This window comes from Equus caballus, chromosome 15, assembly GCF_041296265.1.
Source record: "Equus caballus isolate H_3958 breed thoroughbred chromosome 15, TB-T2T, whole genome shotgun sequence".
NCBI classification, from domain to species: domain Eukaryota; kingdom Metazoa; phylum Chordata; class Mammalia; order Perissodactyla; family Equidae; genus Equus; species Equus caballus.
The window spans coordinates 39,642,764-39,659,868 of record NC_091698.1 but is presented as its reverse complement, the minus strand read 5'-3'; the positions used below and the strand labels follow the sequence as shown (position 1 = coordinate 39,659,868).

The 17,105-nt window shown below is 38.4% G+C and overlaps 1 protein-coding gene across 9 annotated transcripts in view; it reads left to right on the top strand.

Annotated features, from left to right (window-relative positions):
- CTNNA2 (catenin alpha 2) overlaps positions 1-17,105 on the top strand; it is a 1,085,794-nt gene that overhangs the window by 120,453 nt on the left and 948,236 nt on the right. For all 9 annotated transcript variants that reach the window (XM_001499457.6, XM_070236225.1, XM_005599873.4 and 6 more), the window contains exon 2: positions 12,275-12,381. In XM_001499457.6, the coding sequence (XP_001499507.1) occupies positions 12,280-12,381 (102 nt within the window). In that variant the 5' untranslated portion in view covers positions 12,275-12,279. The remainder of the gene's footprint in view (positions 1-12,274; positions 12,382-17,105) is intronic.

Below are 17,105 nucleotides of genomic sequence, written 5' to 3'. Positions count from 1 at the left end.
GACAAACTGAAAGGTCAGGAACAGTCCCCAAATGCTTTACTTATCTGAAATAATCCATTAGGGATTTATTATCCACATACTTCTCTGAAGCTACTTGAAGCTGTGTATTTTCTTAACTTGTCTGTCCCCTGAGACTTACTACCTGAGAAAGAAAGTATTTAAACTAGGGAAGTTGCATTGTATGTTGGGGAAAAACACAGATTTGGAATAAATCTTGGTTGAATTCCATTAACCTTGGGAAAGTGACTTAATGTCCCTATGCTTTAGTTCCCTTATCTGTAAAATTGAGGCATTATCATATTGACCTCACAGCTATGAGAAGATAGCATAAAGTGATGTATGTAAAGTGCCTAAGCAGCAACTGCTCAGAACGAGTGCTCAGCATGCACTGCTGTGCTGGTGAATTGCTTTTTGCTTGTCACTCTCTGTGGTCAAGGGCTCCCATTCACTCTAGCACATCAAGATTTGATGATAGGAACATAAAACTGTTAATAATGATGATAAACTTTGACCAGTGGCTAGGAGTGTTCAGTGAAATCTTTGCTGTTGTAAAATGTAAATATAATAAACTTAATGGAAAGGACTACTCCCTTGAAATGTACAGATTTAACAGAGCTCTGTTTGCATTTCCTAAATGCCACGGTACATTTTATTTTTGTATTTAAAAAAGCATATCACCTGAGGTATTTTTTGGCTCATAAGCACAAAATTAAATGCCACAGATGGCCAGAAGGAAACCTGGGTTATTGTTTCTGTTTTTCATGTATGATTTTCTCTATCAACAAGCTTAATAAGGTGATTTACCAGGAGGCATAGATGCTGAGTACTGCTGATGCTAAAATATCAATCCTCACTATAAAAGACTTCTAAGCAAATGTAATTGCTGTAATGTGTTATGACCTTTCACGGCTGGTAATTCAGTTGAAAGGGGCAGGGATAACTCTGCAGGCGAACTATCTCCCATTCACTATAGCTGCCATCGGATGCACAGCATTACCTGGCTTTGTTAGACCTGGTGAATAAGCCACTTTAAGATGGGAAACTGAAAGAGGCAGGGGAATTAGGCTGAGATCATTTCTCTATGAGTTTCTGCAACTTGATGCCTTATTAACTCACTAGCACGTGTGGATTTAACTTTGACTTTTAAAATAAAATATAATAACCCACTAGAGCTTGCTTAAAAAATACAAGTCCTTAAGTACTAATTAAGTATTCTTATAATCACTTAACAATTTAAAATAGCTCTTGCCTAAATATCCACATTTATTTCTTTACATCCTATCTTAATATTATGATTACTTTGTCTTCTTGACTCTCCATCCTGGGCTTACTTGAATGCTTTTTCATAATCTTGCTCATTTTTGTTTTCAGCATTTTTCTGGCAGCAATTCAAAAGGGCATGGAGTATTTCCCCGTAGTTCTGTCGCACAAACTACTCCATATTACTTCATCAATACATGCAAAATTTGGAAGTGCTCTTGGTTATCTCTTTATCACCTGATCTACATGCCCTGTTGAAGTGGTTGGATAATCGCCCTGCAGAAGCCCATCCCCAACTGAGCTTACTCTCTGGCACTCCTTTCTTGGTGTGTGGTTCCTCCTTTTACAATCTGATGAGTCAGAGCAAGTCTCATCTCACCAATCAGCATTAAGCAAATCTGATACACCTTGATTTTTCCCACAGCACCTTGTACACATTGAGTGGTTAGTACATATGCATTGAGTGAATGAATGGATGGATAAAAGAGAGAAGGAAGGAAGAATGGGAGCCTGACTACTTTGCTAAAATATTGAAGGCATTCTGAGGGAGGAAAATAACTTTTTGTTTTGTTTGTCATATAAGTGGCATCTAAAGTGGTACAATCTGAGCTGAAAACTTTTCTGCATAAGAGTATTAGTGTTGTATTTTAACTATAGACATTGTGTGTGTGATTGTGAGACTTGAACTTAGCAAAGAATCAAGTCCACGAGTACTCATAACATTTTTTACTAAATGCCCAGCACTATGCTAATCACTGTGAAGGAGGTGGAGTACCTCTCCCTGGGTGCATTAGAGAGGACAAAACTTATATAAAGCAAATAGAGAACAACACAAGGCAATTTGTATTTAAATTAAATATTACCTAGTAGTCATTCTAATTATCTGGAATACTGATGGACTTCAGAGAAAGGAAAAGTCACTGGGCCTTGGGGACAAAAGGCCATTTGAGTCAATGAGGGGAAGGAAGACGTCTCGTGGACCAACTTGCACAACTGGTACAATCCTTTTCTCAAAGTTCCTCGTGTGGAACTTTGCAGTGAATTAAATATCAAAGCAGACCTCACTAGTTTGGTGAAGGAAGCCCTGAGATTACTTTTTCCTGAACGAAAATGACACCTGGTTTTAAAACATAATAACTGAAAAACTAGTGGTCCAGTTAAAATAAGAACTGAAGCTATATGTTTTAAAAAATATGTAGGGGCCGGCCCAGTGGCGCAGGGGTTAAGTTCCCACGTTCTGCTTCTCGGCGGCCCAGGGTTCACTGGTTCGGATCCTGGGTGCAGACATGGCACTGCTTGGCACGCCACACTGTGGTACGTGTCCCACGTATAAAGTAGAGGAAGATGGGCACGGATGTTAGCTCAGGGCCAGGCTTCCTCAGCAAAAAGAGGAGGACTGGCCATAGCTCAGGGCTAATCTTCCTCAAAAAAAAAAATTAATTAATTAATTAAATAAATAAATAAAATAAAACATCATTAAAAAATATATGTAAATAAAAAGAAACCTGAATATAAATTATGTTCTCTGAATAATACCAAAATATCATTTGTTTTGGGTCTTTAGTAAGTATTGAACAAAGAATATGTCAAAAAATAAGTCTGAAAGATATTTTAAAAACTGTTACTCTCTAGGAAATGGAATCCACTATTAAAAATATTAAAAATCGATACTTGAAAAAAATAGATAAATATTTGGATTTTATAGGAGCATACTTAATCAAACCTTTTCAAAGGACCTAGATCTAACACCCTATTATATTCTACGGATCATAGAAACGGAGTAAAAAACTTGATTTTTGCCCTAATGAGTTTATAATCAATTGGTTTATGTAAAAATAATGTCAATTTCTTAATAATGAGCCAGTTAAGAAAAGGAAGATTCACTGTTACTGACTATAAATCCAGGAACAATTTAGGGGTTATGAGAAGATGCAGTGTGCGTATGTCAATATTTAGGTGTTGGAGGATGAGAAGGAAGGTGTTCCAGTGGGGGCTTTGGGAAGTGGTATGAAACATGCGTTATAATGTTGTCCAAACCTGAATGCAGCAGAAGACTTATGTTAAAGAAATAAGATCCAATAGACCCTGGTCAGAAAGTTGAGTGCCAGCCTTGTTACAATGAGGAATTGGGACTTGGAGAAGAGAGTTAAGTAGTCATTTTGGTCCCCTAGGAAAGGAATGTTTCAGATAATTATTTTGGAATGAATTGTACAGCAAGACTGAAGATAAGGAGAGCAGTTTGATGGTTATTTTGCTGCAATCTGAATATGAAATGTTGAGATTCTGGTGAAGATTAGAGTTACATAATCATTGCATATGGAATTCTAATTTTCAAGAGGTTAGAAGGACACGGAGTAAATTAATTGCAAAAGAAGCTATGTTCCTTTTAAATAATTTGAAGTTACTTTTGGACTAGAAAGATAATTCATCAGAATATGTTATCTGAAACATTAATAGTTCTTATTTTTAATTTTTGAAATCTACTGCCCAAATCTGAATTCAAGTGTTGCTTAAGGAGAAAAAACAGGTACAACAACGTTAACTCTTAGTCAAATATATTTTGTTTAGAAAAACTGAGTTTTTGTTGGAACTTTGGAAACCTGATGTAGCATATAGAGTAAGCACTGCCTACCTGGATGTCACATGTGTTCACATCCAAATGGAAAACAAGCCATAATTTAGGAGTAGATTGAGTCTGTATATGCTCCAAAATGAATTTAAATGATGAGACTATGAATGCAGTGAAAAGCCAGGAAATTAATTTGACAGATACTAGCTTTCATTTTGAATTTCAAATTACTGGCTTTCTATTAGCATACTTCAGGAGTAGTGAATTTCTATTAAGTTGGCACATAGTTTTAAATTTTATGAGTATGCTATTGTAAGTATAAAAAACCATTTCAGTGAGATATGGACATGGTTATTTCTTTTTTAATCAGCAAGCTCTAGGCTATATATTATTAGTCTAAACTTGTCATCCTGAAAGTCTTGAGGCTGTGGATCTTGCTTCATATATTCCTTTTTTTGGTGAAGTTTTGTTTATTTGGATAGAAAAAGTAAGAAGCTCTGAAGAAGATATAATAGCTTTATATCTGTTTTAAAAAAATATTAAAGTCTTCTTTAGTAGACTTTTATGCTTAGACATGAAATGTTATTAAAGCCTTTTGAAATTATTAGAATATTTTTGTTCAATAGTGTTTCTTTGGGTGTTTTGTTACAAGGGATGTGTTTATCATAAATAGAGGTCTTACAGATATTGTAATACTTGAGGGTAGTGTTAAATGTTGCTTTACCAGTAGAAGAGATAACTTCCCCACGCTCTTCCTCTGCAAATAGCAAGGGACAGTTAGAAATTATATATCATTTCAATTTTGAATAAAATGGTGGTGGGGGCCGGCCCAGTGGCGCAGTGGTTAAGTGCACACGTTCCGCTTCTCAGCGGCCTGGGGTTCGCCAGCTCAAATCCCGGGTGCAGACATGGCACCACTTGGAACGCCATGCTGTGGTAGGCATCCCACATATAAAGTAGAGGAAGATGGGCACGGATATTAGCTCAGGGCCAGGCTTCCTCAGCAAAAAGAGGAGGACTGGCAGTAGTTAGCTCAGGGCTAATCTTCCTTGGGAAAAAAAAAAAAATGATGGATCCTATAATCACAGCAGTGACTTTCATCTAGGTTCACTGAGCCCGGGCTTTGACTGGTTATTAGGTAGAGGACGGTGATGGGTGATATGCTGCCTCTTTCTAGTCAAAGGAAGAGGAAATGAGCTTAAATTGAGCAAAGTTAATGGAGGAAAATAAGAAACAAGACTTTTTCATATTTAGGCCGGTAGGCCAGGCCATTTCCACACCCAGGGTACCACCCGGAAGAGTGCTGAATATCCTCTCCCCTGCTTCCATTTAGACCTGCTTCTGTTGCAGCAGAGTGTATTCTGGTGGGAATCAGGGTGTCTTTTACTCTCTAGGGATATTTGAAGGATAATCAAATGCCTCCTTCTTTGCTTTTGTTTCTCAACTTCTGCTCCTGCCTGTGATGCATACATGCACACATACTCTCCTCACCTCCAGACAGAAGGCCCTCTTACAATAGGGCGCCTGGGTATTAGAGGTGCCTTCCTTTATCAACAGCAGAAAATGTAGAACTACTACTGTATTTCAGATAATTATTTGGAAGACTTATTTTTATAGCCCTCAAATAACTTCAAATTATTTTAGGAACACAGTTTCTTTGGAAACATTTGTTCTCTATTAAACAATTATTTCTTGACTTTCATTTCTGCTTCCAGTGGACCGAGGGCTGTGACTCTCTCCCTCTGTTATTTTACATTCTTCACAGCGATCACTAACACAGCAGTGATTCTGACCCGAAAAGGGTCTCCCGGGGGGCTATTGGAACTTTGGGGGCAATTGGGGGTTGGTGTTGATGTGGTTTGAAAAACGTGTGATTCTGATATGGCATTCCACTTCCCCACTGAGCATCACTTCAAGGCACTGGATCCCCTAAAAAGTGTAAATAGCTTTCAGAAAGTATAACAACCATTATTACAGTGATAATTGTAATAACACTACCAGTGTTATTATTACTGGTCTCAAGGTCTCTGCCGAGACGTCCCATATCTTCCTGATCACTTCTTCCCTGCTGCCATGCATGGCCATGGTCTGATTACAACAGTGGTTCTCAAAGTATGGTTCCTGGACCATGAGCATTGTCTGGGAACTTGTTATAAATACAAAAAAAAAAAAAAAAAAAAAAAGCATATTCTCAGATCCACCCCAGCTCTAATGATTCAGAAACTCTCTGGGTGGGTCCTAGCAGTTTGTATATGAACACACTGTCCAGGTGATTGTAATGCACACAAAATTTGTGAGGCACTCTCAAATTTGTGTGTGCCACCTGTATTATTTTCCTGTTGCTGCCATAAAAATTCACCACAAACTGAGCAGCTGAAAACAACACAAATTTCTTATCTCATAGTCTCAGAAGATCAGAAACCCCTGGATGGACTTGGCTGGGTCCTCTGCTTAGCATCTTACAAGGCTAAAACCAAGATGTTGATTGAGCTGTGTTCCTTACCAGAGGCTCTGGGGAAGAATTCACATCCAACCTCCTTCAGGGGTTTGGCTGAATTCAGCACCTGGTAGTTGTAGAACTGAGGTCCCTGTTTCCTTGCTGGCTGTGTCCTCCAAGGCCTTCTCTTAGCTCCTAGAATCTACCCACATTCCTCTTCATGCTTTACATGTGGCCACCTCTAGCAATAGTAGCTCAAGTCCTTCTCACACTTTGAGTCCCTGTGTCTTCCTCTTCTGCCCCACCTGACATCCTTGTCTGCTGCTTCTCTGTGACTGCCTCTTCTACCCATAGCCAGGAAAAAGCTGTTTTTAAGGACCTACCTTTACATTGGGCCCACCTGGATAGTCCAGGATTATCTCCCTATTTTAAGGTCCAGTGATTAGTAACCTTAATTACATCTGCAAAGCCCCCTTTACCCTGTAATGTAACGTATTCACAAGTGTAACACAAGGGGGCTGAGGTCATGGGGGCCCAAATTCTGTTTATTTGGCATAACTCATCCTATGGTCTTTGTCTTGGCTTTGCCAGGGTGCTGTGTCACTAGCTGGCCCTGACTCACCAGCAGCATCCCATTCTCACCACATGGGACCAAAGGTGGCTGCAGGAAACTGAACGCAGGACCTGCCCTGTCTTACCAGGAAGTGAAACCACATTTTCCATAGGCTCCACATGTGAATCAGGGCACTTGCCATTTGTGTCTCTCGTATCTTATCTAACATTCCTTTGTGTCCTTCCGCTTCCCCTCCTTCTCTCATTCTCCAGAAGGGGCTGGCTTCTGGGTTTTCCATTCCTGCCATATCTCTATCTTCCTCACCTTGTTCAGAAGCCCCACGGTGATCCTGGCATAAACCTAACCCTAGGAACTCCTTTTTAGAAGCAGGAAAGCATAGTCATTATGAGCACAGACTCTTAAGGCCAGGCAGTTCAGGCACAAATTTTGTGACCCTGGGCAGCTTTCTTAACTGTTTCATACCTCAGTCTCCCTGTCTATAAATGGGAGAGAATAATAACGCCAGGCCTTTAGCCAGTATTATTATTATTCTTGGAAGAAACAGTATGATTCAGTGTTTCCAGGCTTGATTCGGAAATGCTGAAGAAATTTAGAAAATTCTCTCTCTTTTTCATTTCTCACTCCCTCAGCAAAGCTTTGTTTTCAAGCATCTTGCCTTACAGGATCTCCATTCACCCCTACCCTAGTGGATCTCTTGAACTGGCTCAGTTGATAATCCTGCAGACAACATTACAAAGAAGTAAAACCATCACTTTTTGGATATGCACCTATTTCATTGATTTTTAGAATAAATCGATGTTATATAAGGTATTACCATCCTCTTTTTTTTTTTTTTTACAAATGCTGAAACTGAAGCTTAAGTAACTGACTCAACATCTTATGTGTGGAGATAGGTGAATACATCTACTGTTAGTCATTAATTTCTGAATTTGCTTGTCAACAAAAGCAAGCCGTCATCTAATAAAGACTCACAGAGTTTGTTTCCAGAACTGCTCAGTATTGGTGAAGAGAAAAATTTGTGAAGGGAATCTGAAGCTAGAGCCCTGTGGAGGGAGGGAGGTTTGGGTGGCCTCCTGGGCAACTAGAAAGCTTCCTGGACCATCACTTTGCAAAAGAGCAGAGGACTGGTAAGAATTCAGAAAGCTCAAAATAAATTTTCCAGGGATGTCTGGAAAGGGAAATTTCTGCAGTGAATTATGCACTGCATTAACATATTTGTCATTTGAAGGCATTGCTTGGGATAGCCAACCTCGAGAGATTTTCTGTTTATCAGGCACTTGACCCTCTGGCTTGTCTTTTTGTCAGGTTTTGCTTTTTGTATTGTGAGTGACAAATCGCCACTAGAATCCTGACCCACGCCTCTTCCTTACCCCCTTGGAGAATCTGAAATTATCTAAAATGTTACCATGTAGTCTGTGTTAGCACCTTTCATGGATACGCAATTTGATACTTTTCAAGAAGAAAGTCTTCCCAGAGATTAAGTAAATTGTTAAGAGCTTGTTCCTGGGCTTGTGAAATTGTAGTGTATAGAAGACAACCTTGTTGCCTTTTAGTGCGTACAACTCTTGATTTTCACTATTCCACTGTGTCCAGTCGATATTCTATCTCCCTACGGAAAGCAAGGAAAATGAGTGTCTTTTTCCTTTGAATTTAAATCATTGAAAAAAAATGTGTTTGTTTTACATAGAGCCACTTTTGTTGGCAAAACAGAGTGCATTAATTGTACAGATGTGTAGTGTGGATTTGAGTCAGTGTGTCATTCCATCCTCAGAAAATTGAAAGGCTGATGTGACTACACATTTGATTTGTTCTCTTCTCATTTGAGTCAATTTGGTTGTTCCACACAGAGGAGTGTCAATCTGGATCTCTCTTTTTAATGGGTGCTTTCTTATTCCCCCCAGAGGTAAAGAATTTCAAAAAAAAAAGATACCTAAATTTTGGAAGCCATAATAAGTAATATTTCTAGAAATGTTTTCTTTCCACTAAGTTATTTAATCCTCACAATAACCCTGTAAAATACTTATCTTGATTTTTTTCATGAGGAAACGGAGGCTCAGAAAGGCTAGGTAATTTGGACAACATGCCAGAGTTCATCCATTATAAGGCTGCAATTCAAACTAAAGTCTATTTGCCACCATTCTGCTAGTTATTGCTGAAAAACACTTAGTGACAAATTCTCAGTGACGTACAATAGCAAGCAGTTATTTTTTGGTCCTTTGTCTGTGATTTGATTGGGAGTTGGATGACGAGACTTGGCTTAGCTGGGCTTGGCTCCAGCTTCAGCTTGGATTCAGGTTTGCTCCATATGTCTTTCTTCCTTTTTGGACCAGTGGGCTATACGTGACTATCATGGCAGAGGGTAGAAGCACAAGAGAGCAAGACCAAGCAAGCACATTTCGAAGGTCTGCTCACATCATATTTCCTAATGTTCCGTTGGCCAAAGCCCAATATTAATTTCTCGTGGAGGGGAGGGACAGAGGAAGGAGTGACTATTTACTGAATAATCATCCAATGTACCTTAAAAGCCTGTGTGTTTTCTGTCTTTCTTCAGAATTTACAAATATTGAAAGTATAAGTAGGATGACAGTCTCGATTGAGAGTCAACCATCTTGTGTTTTCTTGTCATGGGGGGCACATACAAAACTGTCATTCCTACTTGCTGACTACAGTTGCCCCATTTCTTTGCTCTAGAGGATGTTTGACTGTTTTTCTCTTCTCTGCTGTCATTTGTCCTTACTGGCACTGAAGATGAAGATCATCAATAGGTGAATCTGGAAGACTATAGTTATGGTCATTAACCTGGAGTGGAATCATTTTTTTCTGTTTTTATGCAATTTCAATTGTCTGGGGGTTTTGATGGAGAAATTTTTCTACTACAAGGTCTAGTACATACAGCAGAAAGCAATCAAGTGTGCCCAGAGTAGGAGGACACAAACACTTCTTCCAGAAACAACAGATTATAAAGATTACACCAGCTCAAATACTGTAGTCAAAGGAGCTTCTTACCGTCCTCTACCTCATGCTCTGCAGACTTGAAGCTAAGGTGCTCCTCAGAGGCAATTCAACGGGAATCATAGAGGTCAACATCCTGGGTTTAGAGGTAGAGATTTTGCAGTCCCCCTCTGTGACCTTCGATTCTTGCTAATTTGGATATTAAACCAAATTGTCCAAATAAATGGGGTAAAGACAGAATTCCTAGTTTTAATCCAAATCATGTCAAAAGCTGCATGGCTGAGAAAAGGGCATTTAAAGTTTCTGTGACTAGGTTTTCCCCTTCAACAAATTAATAACATATAACCTTCCTTGCCTTTTGCTATTAAATTTTACCTGTGTCACAAGAAGTGGTGGAAAAGATTGATTCCCAAAGGAATAAATTAAGTTAAGTGATGTGCCTGGTAACTCTTGTCCTTTCATTTTTAGATTTATAAGGCCTCTGTGACCTTCAGGACTAGAGACTGTCTAACTCTGCTTCTTGGCTCACTGTTGGCTTAAGATCTTTGTTCGACATCTCCCACTTCTTCTTTATGCATGCTAAATTAGTGTCTCTGATGGGATTGCCCCAGCAGTTTGGTTTCTCACCTCTGCATTTTTTGAGTATCATTTCTTTATAGTTATACATTGGAACATCCATAAAAGATTTTCTGTACCTTCCTTGGTCCACCAGCTTATATGCACAAGCATGACCAATAATGGCAACTCTCTGCACACCCAGGTCTCACCCAGTGCCTTTCATTATCGTGTTAAAATGACTTCACTACTAGTTATCCAGCTTCCCTACAGGACTTCCTTGTGACTCATTATTACATCACTTATTATTCCATCAGAGCTTGAAAAAGATTTTCAGGGAACTTCTCCAGAAGCTTAACAATAACTCTGTCATAAATGCTGGCCCAAGATCGCTTAGGTAGATCCGGCTTCAGTAGGGATGAAGGTATCCTGTGTATGTAGAAAGCATCTGGCATCTTTATCCTTCCACAGCACAAGAAGATGTGCTGCCCAGCAGCAGAATTGCATGCGTCTCAGCTGCTCTGTGGCAGTTGGTAGTGTGACTGGGAAATGTGTAAAGTGTTTTTAGATTTTTGGAGGACAGACAACATATCAGTGCCAACTATTGTTGTTGTGAAGGAAACCAAATCTAAATCAGTCTATATGGTTCAATTGCCATGCTTAGTTTATTTAAAACATGGCATTTGGAGAGAGGTAAAATACCAGCACACTGTGTCTTTGCCTCTTTTTTTTTTTCCTGAAGCAAATTTGTTGGGTCTATTTTGCAAAAGGATTAGCTGTAAGAAAGCAGTAAAGAGGCATGTGCCTATTGTGTAGGCCTTCTTTGTGGTGTTAATTCTAATGGAAATAATCATCTACATTGATTTATAAGGATGGAATCGAGTGAGGACATTGATTCACAAGAAGAGAAGAGCTATGAACAGTTTGATTTATGGTGTTATTAAAGCAAATGATTCAGATTCAGTTTGTACAATCTAAGGTTGCTTGTCCAGTGGTTTGTTGTCGAAATATATTCAGCAAAGAGCAGTCAATTTCTTAGTGAGAAACACACCTCCGATAGAATGCATAATTTATTTTATTGAGGCCAGGACCATATTGTGTGCTTGATCTGTGGGAGGCTGCTACCTGCACATCAGTGATTCTTAGGGAGGAGAGGATTGCTTTAGAATGAAATAAATAACCTTTTCAGACACGGATTTTATGGGACAAGAATGTAAATGCAGTGAGAAATCAGAGAACATGTAAATAGCAGCAAGCTAATTTTCAGAACGATTGCCCTCACTTTGTAAGATATATTTCCTGTTTAAGAGAGTGAAACTCAGCTGCCACAGGGAGTATAATATCCTCAGTGGTCAGTTATGATGTGAAGAAAACAAAGTAGCTTTTTGTTATGACTTGGAGTTTCTCATCTGGTGATCATGATGGATTTACTGCACTTCGTGAAAGTCTTTGTTGATCTCCCCAGACTGACTTTGGTGTCCTTTCCTCAGTTCTCTCATAGCCCCTTCTGTGTTCCTTGATTACAACACCAGTCACACTGAGGTGTAGTCATTGCCTACCTTGGCTTTCTCTACCTTGAAACTATCAGCATAATCAAGGGCAAGGTCCAAGTCTTTCCCAGAATGTAGCAGATGGATATGTGCCCTCAATATTGAGTGAGTGAAATATTTTCATGTCAGCTGGGTCCCAAGAGTTTGTCAAATGTATATAGTTATCCTCAGGAGCCCTCAGTTTGTGATGTGATTCCAACATCACCAATTCACACAGTTCTGGTTCTGACTTCCCTGTTCCTAACTTGATGAGGTTGAGCCAGACAGATGATCTTCAAGTATGTTCACAATTTTGGTGAATTATTCATTTGCAACCCCCAAGGTAGTGGATTATTTCAGCGATCGTTATTTCTAACTGATGATGTGTGTTTCTGTAGGGAGCATGACTTCGGCAACTTCACCTATCATTTTAAAATGGGACCCCAAAAGTTTGGAAATCCGGACACTAACAGTGGAGAGACTTTTGGAGCCACTTGTTACACAGGTAAGGGATGCTTTGAAGCACTTTGTTATATGTGTATATTCCTATTGTGATATGTCATGACTCTCCAGAGAACATAGAAATCCTGAAGAGTGAAGGAATCGTGCCATAATGCTGATTACTGAATATATATTACTGCCTGAACTATGGACAATTTTGTTGCCCAATAAGATTTGAAGTGCCTTTTCAAGAACTCTTCATATGATTTTTGAAATTAAGTTGATGAGATAATTAAAGAGGGAGCCTTGGTGAAGGGGGCACTCATTTGCAGTAATGGATTCAAAATCTAAATAAACCATTCTTAGCTTACTTTTAGATGCTAGTGCACAGTTAGGAAGAACTATATTGACTATTTAAGAGCAAAGTAGATTTATTGAACCATTTTTTTTTCTTCAGCTTACAAGGGAGAATTCATCATGTTGGAATGATGAAATGTTCCATTTTTGTGTTGTCACACTTGTCACATTTCTGCAAGATGACTGTCAACAGAAAAACATATCCTCAGAATTTTTAAGTTTTAAAGTTAATTTTTAGTGTCTTGTGAAGCATATTCTTTGATGTATTGACTAAGAATTTCATGGAATCTGAAAATTCAAGATTTTTTTGGTATATTTGTAGAGAAATATTATACCATAATAGAGGCCTTTCATATTGGTTTCCTATAGATGCAGTAGCAAATTACCATAAATTTAGTGGCTTATAGCATCACAAATTTATTATCTTATGGTTCTGGAGATAGAAGTCCTGAAGTCAACCTTTTGGCAGAGCTGCATTCCTTCTGGAGGCTCTAGCAGAAAATCTATGTTCTTGCCTTTTCCATCTTCTGGAGGCCACTTCCCTTCTTTGGCTTCTTCCTCCATATTCAAAGCCAGCAATGTAGCATCTTCAAATCTCTGTCTGACTCTGACTTCTGCTCCTATCCTCATATCTCTTCCTGCCTCCCTCTTATAAGTACTCTTAGGATTACATTGGGCCCACTCAGATAACTCCAGAATAGTTGACTCATCTCGAGATCTTTAACTAAGTCACATCTGAAAAATCTCTTTTGCCGTTTAAGGTAATATATTCAGAGTTTCCAGGGCTTAGGATATGGACATCTTTGGAAGTCATTATTTAGATCACTGTAGTCTGCTCTCTCACCATGCTTCCCCCCAAATTCACATCCTTCCCACATGCAAAATACATTCACCACATTCCCAGATCTCCAAAAGTCTCAACCCCTTATAGTATCATCTCAAGTCCGAAACCTCATCTAAAATTCATCAGCTTAAAAATTCCAGATCTTATCATCTAAATTAGGTATGGGTAAGATTCTGGTTATAACCCACCCTTGAGCAAAATTCCTCTCCATCAGTGTACCTGTGAAACTAGAAAACAAATTATATGCTCCCAGAATGCATCGGTGGGACAGGCATAAGATAACAGTTATAGACATTTCTATTTAAAAAGTGAGAAAATGGAAGAAAAAAGGGATTCCAGTCTCAAGCAATTTAGAAATCTGACTAGCCAAGCTCTGTTAGATTTCAAAGCCTGGGCATAATCCTTTGTGGCGCGAGGCTCTGCCCTCTGTGGCTGGTTCTCCACCCTAAGAATCGTTATTCCTTTTTCATGAAAGGTAGCGTATATTTTCAGCTAAGTATTTTTATCATCCCATTTCCTAACTATAGAATTTTGAAAGTCCAACAGCCTTTTTGAATTTCATCCTTTCAGTCCAAACTGATAGTGTTTCTACTGATACAATGTTCTAAAGAAACTTGTGGTTCTCCTTTATGTCTCTGGGAGTCTCTTTATTAGAAAACTGCCTGCTTCATAGATCTTTCCTGGACAATTCCTTTTCCATTTTTGGCCTCTGCTCAAATGGCTGAGGGATCCATGAGACACATGCCTAATTTCTTCAAGAGCTCTCTGTATAACTGAATATTCTGAGTTTTTAATCCTTCCAAGACACAAGCCAAAAGTGATCCAGGCACACAATTGGCTTTCTCTCCAGAGGTGCTTTCCTGAAAGTGAGTCTTTTCATTTTAATGCCTTTTGCAGTCTGAATTGGCTGAGAATTTTTCAAATCATCAAGTCCTGGGTCCTTTTACCTTAACAGTTCTTCCCTCAACTTATTTCTTTCCTCTCACATTTTACTATAAGCAGGAAGAAGAAATTAGGCTACTCCTTCAACATTTTGTATGGAAATCTCCTCAGCTAAATATTTGAGTTTGTCACTTAAAATTCTGATTTCTACCTAATTGTGGGAAACAATTCAGCTAAGCTTTCTGCCGCTTTATTACAAAGATTCCCTTTCTTCCAATTTTCGATAACATGTTCCTCATTTCCTTCTGCACCCTCAAAAACATCTCCTTTAATATCCATATTTCTGCTAACAGTCCGTTGATAATGATTTACATATTCTCTAAGATGATATAGGCTTTCTCTACCATACTCCTCACTTAGGAGTCCTCATTAGCAGGGCCTTTAACATCCATATTTTTGCTAACGGTCTATTCAAGGCAATCTGGGACTTTTCTACCATACTTCTCAAAATTTTTCCAGCCTCTGCCCATTATCAATTCCAAAGCCACTTCCATACTTTTAGCTGTTTTTCATAATAGCACCTTGCTTCCCAGAACTTAACTCTGTATGTTTCCAATTACTACTATAACAAATTACCACAATCCTAGTAGCTTAAAGCAGCACAAGTTGATTATCATACAGTTCTGGGGATCAGAAGTCCTAAAATCAAGTTGTTAATAGGGCTGTGGTACTTAAGGACTTGCATTTTTTAGCATCTGCAATGCACCTGCATTTCTTGCTTGTGGTACTTTCCTCCGCCTTTAAAGCCAGCAGCATAGCACCTTCAAATCTTTCTCTTGGGACATCAGCTTCTACCATCACATCTCCTCCTCTGACTCTAACCCTCCTGCCTCTCTCTTATGAGGAGCCTAGTGATTACATTGGGACCACCCACATATTCCAAGATAATCTCTCCATCTTGAGATCTTTAACCTAATCACAGCTGCAAAGTGCCTTTTGCTATTTAAGGTAACACATTCACAGTTCTAGGGATCAGAAAGTAGAGATCTTTGTTTGTGGTTGAAACATTTCATTAGATTTATGCACATTTTCCATATGGCCATGATTCTTGTAAGCTCTATAAAAATTTCTTTGAGAAACACCTAATACTGGTAGGCTCTTAGATTTGGGAGTATGTTGGCCACTCAGATTGTGGTGTGTGGGCTAAGGCTGAACCATGAATTGTTAGTTGTTGGTCTGCAATAAGCACCAAAATTGAGAGTGAGTATTTTGGAAATTTTATGGCAATTTTATAGAGTGATTTTATGTCTGTTGAATCTAATAATAAAATTTGGGTTTGTATTTTTTATCTTTTAAAAATTTAATTATTCTTTTTGTTGTGTTTTACAAAGCTTTAGTTTGTGAGCTATTAGAATAACAAAAATATGGCCTTTTATCGTAGATGGCTTGAGAAAAACTGGTTTAGGAGATATTTTGGAGCCAGAACAATGTGGTCTGAAATGTAGTTCTGTCAGCTCAGTTAAAAGCAGACTGCCTTTTCCTAGCCTTGGAATTTTCACTACAGTTTACATATCAATATATTTAATCCTTATCATACAAGTTAAGTGAAACACAATAATTAGAACTAGTGCCTAGTAGAAAGTAAATGTTGATTAAATGTAGTTCCCATTTTTCTTTTTTTGACGGCTATATGTTCAGGCTCATACTAGGCATAAACCAATATGGTATGAGTCAGTGAGAAGGATATGAGTGAGTCTGTGATGGGCAAGCACAATATTACCTATAAACTGTCTTTTATTTCTTAAAATTTTCGTATATTTATGTTTTGCTCTTGCACTGTACTTATCTAAAGAATGGCATTTCTAAGATTACAGTTAAAAATTGTCTTTTCTATATATCTTTCAGTCAATTATCTAAAATTCTTCTGTCAGATAAAGGCAGTGCATTAAAAATATTTATTAAAAATAAGAACACTTAACTGTCTAGTTCATATTTGTTCACTTAATACATTAGAATGTTTAAAACTCTAGTTGAATTTCACCCAGTGACTTAGCATTGTAACCGGTCTTCATGTCCCTCCAATATCTCCTAATATCTAATGGTTTATCTTTCTTCTTCGTGTTCCTACCTTGATTAAAGAAAACAAAAAAGATTCTCTCAAAAATCTGACTTTTAAGATAGGCTTCTTTACATATTATTTCCTCAAAATATTATGGCTGTGTTATCAAGACCAACCATTCCCTCCCGTGGAATGAAATCTTAATAATAGAACTGATGTGACTGTTGACCCTTGAAGGATTTATGAATAAGTAAGGAGAGATAAGAAAATATTAGATATAAACTTCATGCTCAACATTGAAGGCAAAAGGTGAAACTGAGAGAGAAGATTAAACCAAGGCCCCATTTGTATCAAACACACAAATTTATGAATTGAATAAAGTTCATAGCAATATTCAGTGACACAGTATGCCCATAGCTGCCGTACAGTTTCTGATAAGGATGTCTAAGGGATGAAATAAACACCAGATGTTAAAGCATTCTCAGTAAAATTCATTCACTATCATAAGAAAAATGACATTAAGAATTTACTGTTGAGGGGGCTGGCCCATGGCCAAGTGGTTAAGTTTGCACACTCCACTTTGATAGCCCGGGGTTTAGCAGTTCGCATCCTGGGTGCAGACCTATGCATCTCTCATTAAGTCAAG